Source organism: Betta splendens, chromosome 21 (assembly GCF_900634795.4).
Source record: "Betta splendens chromosome 21, fBetSpl5.4, whole genome shotgun sequence".
In the NCBI taxonomy this organism is placed as follows: Eukaryota; Metazoa; Chordata; class Actinopteri; order Anabantiformes; family Osphronemidae; genus Betta; species Betta splendens.
In genome coordinates, this window is record NC_040899.1 from 4,119,690 (window position 1) to 4,126,842 (window position 7,153).

The 7,153-nt window shown below is 42.9% G+C and overlaps 1 protein-coding gene across 1 annotated transcript; it reads right to left on the reverse strand.

Moving 5' to 3' along the window:
- Nucleotides 1-1,317: 1,317 nt before the first annotated feature.
- Nucleotides 1,318-7,153, reverse strand: sec22a (SEC22 homolog A, vesicle trafficking protein). Its single transcript, XM_029135929.3, has 7 exons — nucleotides 7,034-7,153; nucleotides 5,633-5,837; nucleotides 4,091-4,254; nucleotides 3,725-3,904; nucleotides 3,019-3,137; nucleotides 2,615-2,680; nucleotides 1,318-2,451 (listed from the first exon to the last, which is right to left on the reverse strand). The coding sequence occupies exons 2-7, from the start codon at nucleotides 5,812-5,814 to the stop codon at nucleotides 2,251-2,253; spliced, it is 912 nt and encodes a 303-aa protein (XP_028991762.1). The 5' UTR covers nucleotides 5,815-5,837; nucleotides 7,034-7,153; the 3' UTR covers nucleotides 1,318-2,250.

Genomic DNA, 7,153 nt, shown 5'->3' on the forward strand with positions numbered 1-7,153 from the left:
TGACACATTAGAGTCAAGAAAATTCTCAGGCACATTTAAAGACTCTGACCTTTTTGAACAAGCAACTTGTGAGGCCCCCGACTGCGAGAACTTTGCCTCCAAAACAATCCTGACATTCATTTGACGCGCCTCCCTCAAACTGTGCTTCAAGTAGTTGGCAATTTACAGCTGCAGGCTCCCTTTATCAGAAAAAGCACATGCTCCGCGCTCAGGAAATAATGCAATAATGCCCATTAGCCTACATGTGGAGGGGATTGTTCCTTAGCATGGCCGACCCACCAAGTGCATAGAGCACAATCATCATAATCACCATAACTCCGTTCCAGATGAAGTCACAAAGGGCAGCATGGGAAGTGCTTCAGCTGCCTCTGAATCATGAGGCAATCTGTTGCTTGTTGTTGCTCCAAAGAGAAAAAATGACTTGGATGGAGGAGGAATTAATGCGAGCTCAGCAGTTTTGCAGCCTCCGGGGTTAGGTAAATGTTTTTTTAAGCTATGAAAGGACACGGATCCGGATTTCTTCTTATGGGAACATTTCAATCCTCTAATCCTTTCCACAATTACAGCTCAGCAGCATCAGCTCCCATCAAATGTCTCATTAAGCCACAGCAGTGTCATGATAAAAATAGATTTGTTTTGCGGTTTAAGAAAGGATACTGCTGAAACGCTAATGGACCAGCCTCTTTAATGTTCAGCGTGTCATAGCTGAGCTCAGAGGCAATGTGCAGTGGGAGAACACGTCATTTCATTATGAATGTGCATCTCCATGTGCAACAGATGAAGTGAGATGTTATTCAAGTCATTCTAGTCTCATGTAAAACAGTTTTTACATAACGCAGCTACACCTCACATTCACTGTAACAGCGACACTCTGAGCATCGATGCACAATGTAAACCCACTCTGCTCCGAGCCGTGTTGTGAACCCAACTATGAGGTCATGTAGGTGTGGTACCGCTGCTGGAAAGCAGACGTTACTCAGAACACACGATGATTCATACGAGGCTCAAGTGTCTCTCAGTAATTCTGTAGTGCAGTTGCAAGATGGACATGGAGTGGAGCTGCGTGGCTCCGTTTCGTTTTCACATTTAACTCCATCCAGTGAACAACGATTAAAAACAAAGACCCAGTAGATTTGTGTCAACCCATGAACAAGACAAGTCTCATTTTCTAGAAATGTGCTGGAATCTTTAAAAAAAGCTCATTGGTGATGACTTTTGTTAATGTACAGCGAACAGACAAAGGGTTAGTGCCTCATACATACCTCCATGTCCAAACCGAGGAGGAGAACTGGGCCAGAGCCTCAACAACACAGCAGGGACCTTTACTGCTGCCAAAACAGACCTGTTTATTAACACAGTCACTGATAAGAGGAAGCAGGTACAACACTAAGAGGCTGTCAGCTGAAGCAGTAGTACTTTGATCACTACATGCCACTTTGTTAATAAAAACAGAGCAATCGGAACAACTCAAAGTATTAAAATCTGTATAAATCTTTGCTGTACATTCATTAAATAAATAGCAAAATTAACTGTCCAAAAGGTTACACATGCAAGACTCATGGATCCTCAGAACAGAATCCACACAAGCTGAAAAAGGGCAACACACACCAGGCAGCATTGCATATTAGGCGCCCGAGTCCTGCGTTGGGTCAAGTACCCATGGGTGAAGTACATGGGTAAGCAAAGAACAAATGGACCAACCTTCTTTTATCCTCATCTTGTTTTAAAGTTGTAAATTTGTAATTAACCTATATGTTATTATGTGTTTAATTTATGTTGACCAAACCAAAGATGCTGAACTTAAACATTACAATGACGACTGACTAACAGTCGTTAAATCTACTATGATTCAACATTTTCAGTCTGGAAATGTATATGTATAATGTTGGTTTGGTTTCATTGTGTAATCTCTGGGGTGCAGATAAGGTAGAACGCAAAAACTGGACATTCTGTAAGCAGGACTCAGCCCTAAAGTGTAGATGCAAATAAAGTAGACGTGTTGATCTGACAACGATGTGATGGCGACAACCTTCGTATTGAATCCAACAAAAAAAACAATTCAGGCTGTTGCAGAGTGTCCACGCTGAGATTTGCTCCCTGGGTTCCAGTTGACAGCGCTCCTCTGTAGCTGCAAGAATGTCCTTCCTGAACTGGGGGAAGACTCATTCCCACTTCGTCCCGAGACTGGCTGGTGTCACTCCAGCGTGTGCGACACAGTTCTGACGGAAGCTGGTGTGTTTCAGGTCCCTGTCAGACATTATAGTCTGGTGCTTTGCCCAGCGGTTGTCTCAGTCTGATCTGCAGCGTCATGAAAGCCCCCACCGCCACATGGAAGAGGATCTGCCACATGTTTCTGAGTTCATACAGATACATGTTGGACAGACAGATAAGTGCAAACGCCAGGAACGACTTGCTGTTCCTCCAGACTGAGGAGTAAACAAACAGGTAGCACTGAAAGCAGAAGAGCACAGGAGAATCTCAGCCCAGTGGCAGGTTTTCATCACGGCTGCTCCCTCTGACTTTGTTTCCCTGTCACTTTACGCATGTAGTTGGAGTTTCTGCTAAGGCTGGCTAGCTGCTGAGCTGTTAGTCAGCCGGACATGGCTGCTCTTACCTGATACAGACAGGCTGTTGTCCCAAGGAAGAAGGCAATCACATAATTAAAGTCTTCATCATCATTCTGCAGACAGGAAGACACAGAGAGCAGAACCCGCTTTAGCACAAGTCTAAAAACCAATATAACAAAGAAAAATCTGCTATTTTGGAGTAAAGCTGAAAGACATCTACAAACTCTAAGGGTAGGATTAAGGTTTGGGAGGACATCAGACTAGTCACAGTAGCTCTAACTGTGCAGTCCATGGTTTGACATGTGGCCAGTAACGTCAGTGATGAACTGACAGTCTGTTATTACCAATACAAGTGGCGGCTAAACCCGAGACAACAGACCCAGCTGGACGCCTGCATTTCGCCGTAGGACAAACTGATTTTGCTTTGTGTCAGTTCCTCTCGGGCGCTCACCTGCAGTATGCTCTCTATTGCGTGCACTCCTCGCAGCAGGTTCAGGCCTCCACAGAGAATACTGAGTACACAGGACACAATGCCTGGGAGAGTCACTGGCTCCAGCATCTGTGTGGGAGCTGAAAGGGATGAAAGGACACTGAATTACATATTTAGCAAACTCTGCCCTGAAAGATGACCAAAAGCAACAAGGACAAAACTGCTTCACAGAGTATACAACATTTTATACAATGCATATACCTTCAAGATAAAGGCTAAATACCTGCATAGCAATTAGAATTAAATAGCATACACCTGACACACTGTGGCAAGGTAAAGAGAGCGATGCATCAGTATTATCAGATTAGCATACTTCACTCCCTGCGACAAAATGATTTATGATGCTAGAAAGAGAGTGGCAAGGGCAACCAACAGAGTGAACAAAGCGTGGAGGGCTGATCTAAAGTGGATGTCAGAGGGGGCACAACAGGCTAAGTGACCCGAGGTGGCATCGCTTAGCCTGGGGCGGCTGAGCTGTGACAGTGTGTACAAAAAGCTTCTTTTCTGGAGTAACACAGGAGTGAAGAAGTCTGAGCCAGTGAAACTGTTGACGGAGTCGAGAGATATCTAACCACTGCACAAACTGATTCAAGGAGTAAAACAGTTTGAGTTGGAAATACTCGGATTAGAATAAATGATGCAGATGCAGCAGCAGCTCGTGTCCTACCGATCCCCTTGTACTTGGAGGTCGTGTGCACAGAGAAGCCATTTATGGCCCGCAGGTCCTCAGGGGAGAGCTGGTACGGCGGTCGCAGCTTGATCTCCGTCTGCATGTCAGCCAGGTTGATCTTGGTGGACAGGGAACGAGGGCTGTTATAGCGCTGTTTGGTCTTCTGGATGAAAGTGTCTGGAGAGAGTGGGCACAACAAGCAGGCGGTTATTAACACGGGGTGACGCAAAAGGGCCAAATCGAGCTTTTGAGTAAGACGTTCAGACAAAACCAGCCATGTTTAAACAGCAGCTAAACTCATTAGATGTCTAATGAACAAACCTGTTTCGGCCTTTGTAATGAGCAACTGATACAGTAACTCACCAAATTCAATGAAGGAGTACGGCCGCACGGCGCTGTTGATACGTTTGGGGTCATATGTAACGATGAACTCCTTCTGTAGCTCGTCCAGGAAGCAGAAGGCCAGCACGTTGGGGTAGTTTGCGGTACACACCATCAGGTATCCAACACCCAGTGAGCTTGTGAAGCTGAAACACCCACACAGGCACAAAGAGGATTGCCTTTAATGAACTTGTTCTCAGGGAAACTCAGGGAGACATAAAACAGTAGTAGAACTGACAAAACTAAAACTCGGCACTAGTGCTACCGTAGCCAAGGCTACACACAGAATGTTAAGAATGTGATGTCAATGGTTATATGAGTTAATATCACTTCTACATTGAATAACTGTTTATATGGTGCCTTTCATGAGAAACCATTACAAAGAAATCATTATAAAAAACAAAAGACACGCAAGATTCAAAGGCTCCAAAAGGATGAATTTGAAAATGGACTTAATGCCACAGTTTCTGTCTTCTGCAGTTTTCATGACATCAATTGTGTATAAAGTTGTCTGCAGAAGTTTGACTGCCCCTGAGCAAATCACATATTTTAGTGCATCTTGAAGTGAACAGAAAGAGATACGGCCCCCGAAGCCCTCACTGTCCCTGACTTGAACGTTATTAAAAATCTGTGGGTAGATTTTAAAGATGCTGTGTGTGCAAGGCAGCTTAAAAATATCTCAGATATTCAAGTGAGCAGCAGGAAGAGTGGGTGCAAATGTCTAAATCATGATTAGAAGAATTCTCAGTTGGCTACAAAAATATTAACAAGCTGTGATATCTACCAAACAGTAGGTTACCAAGTACTGTCTTAGTACGATGCCAAAATGTTTGCAAATACCACAATGACCAGTTTTCTGTGTATATATACCACAGAACATGCACAACAAAAACTGAAAAAATAAATGACTTTAAATGACTTATACAAAATATAGAATAAATCTAGTTATGGCCAAATATGTATCATAGATTGTTGCTAAAGAGTAATAAATATCATAGAACAAATTAACCCATGACTTTAAACACCGCCTGCCTCATTCTGACCTTCAGTGTCTTCAGATGCTTCAGGCTTTTACTGATTAAAGAGACTCTAGTCAAAGGAGGCTCCGGCTGAAAGGTTCAGCTAGCTCACTGATGGCTGATTGAGTTTCCTTTGAGGTCATGGCCTCTATCTTAATAAGACCAATTAGCTCTAAACAAACACTGCTTGAAAGAGATTCAAAGCATTTCCCTGAGCACTGGAGCCCTTTCAGAAACAGGCTGAGACCTCAAAAGAAACCCTAGCTGTCAATTCAGATGAATTAAATAAAGCATTTTCCAACAGAATTGTGTGGAGAGGGAAGCAAACTGTCAGCAGACACTTTTTTTCCTATTCATGGGTCACATTGAATGAATATGAAGAAAAATTACAAATTACAATGTCACAATTGTACAATTAACTCAACATCAACTGCATGCAAATGTTCCTTAACAGGTAAACTTGTACATATTATCTACACCTTCATCAATACACAGTATAACCTACTTGACATTGTACGGCCCAGTCTTAAGTGTGCAGCGGTCGGGGAACTGGCCAAGTTTCTTGGAGAGACCTTTGAGGTGCCTCTTCGTTTCCTGAAGTTCTCTGTCCTGCTCATAGTCTGTGGAGGCAGAAAGAGGGAGACCGTCCCCAACCCGAACCACAGATGCAAACAAGACCATCGACATCTTAAAGCAATGCCACTGAAGATCTGCAAACAGACACAGGGAAAAACATAAATTAAGAAAATAGCCATAAAATTTAGAACATTCAAAAGTGAAGTATAATACATAGCCGAAGTCAGATATTCAGGTCTAAAATGCTTTTATACACTTGGAGTTCAGATAATTTGAACTGATTATTTTGAAGCCTCAAAGCGCTCTATTGTTTGTTTTGGACAGGTAATCAGACGAAACCAGCAATTTAATGTCTCACCCTTGTCCTGACCCTGTGCTCAATTATCCAAAAAATTGTTTTTAGGAAAATAGCACATGGACAATTCAACCTTTCCAACTTGGAAACCAATGAAATGTTTGAATCAAATTTAAGTTTCAGTCCAATCATGGGTAATGTGAAAATTCTGTTGCTTTACAAATTGTTTTTGTCCGTAGATCTTATGTATATTATCTTCTCTGAGTGTGTTGTTACATTATTTTAGTTGCCTGCACTGCCTGTGTTGTTACTACACTACTTCACTGTCCTCGTCACATTACTGTGCTGCTACTGTAGTTTAGTGGTTTCACAGCTACTGTAGATGCATTGCTGTTATTTCTTCTAGCTTGTCTTTACTGCTCTGTCCTGAGTCTGCTCAAATAAACAGTTAAGGAATGGATTAATGAAATAATAAACAAAAACCTGTCGGTTTGTCAGTTGCTAGAACCATGGACAGCTCCTTAGACAGGTTATGTCTGTTAATAGGAAGTGACTGGCGACAAGGTGCAACGTATTTTTAGTGTCAACACGATACATACAGGCCAGCACTGCTAACGTTTTACAGTCTGATTAAGTCATATCCCTGTATCAGGGTAAACATATTCAGTTTGGCAAGCTAAGCTAACAACAAGACTGTCAAGAACGACAACTAGCTATATTTAATGTTAGCTGCATATGCTAACGCAAAGCTGTTACAGAAACACTTGGTGCACCGCTTTCAAATGTTGCTTTTCTCGCGTTTCTGGTGGATTTAGTGGCAGTTATAGGAAGCCAGCTGCAGTGAGCAGATCAGCAGGCTAGCCACGTTAGCATCTAACCCCATTAGCTTGCTCATCAACATTGCATCCTGCTAGCTGCAGCAGGTCACGTAGCTAATGGCTACTTTGCGTACTCGCACATTAAAACAAAGTCAAAATAAACTAAACAACGCGCTCATGTCTGACGAACCGAAGCATGTATCTGGGCGATACTTACGTGTCAAACCAATGAAGCATCATGTGAATGAAACATGCAGCTCTGTGCAGCGGCAGCTAGCGAACCACTAACAGTGCAGAGACGTACGTGTACGTGGCTGCCTCGCTGTGCATTGTGGGT

What these genes read in the sequence shown, in the direction of transcription:
- sec22a (XM_029135929.3), bottom strand. Translation starts at nt 5,814, where the DNA reads ATGTCGATGGTCTTGTTTGCATCTGTGGTTCGGGTTGGGGACGGTCTC. An exon ending in CAATAGAGAGCATACTGCAG is followed by an intron (nt 2,681 to 3,018) that starts GTGAGCGCCCGA and finishes TCCTGTCTGCAG; the next exon opens with AATGATGATGAAGACTTTAA. An exon ending in CAACAGCCTGTCTGTATCAG is followed by an intron (nt 2,452 to 2,614) that starts GTAAGAGCAGCC and finishes TTCTGCTTTCAG; the next exon opens with TGCTACCTGTTTGTTTACTC.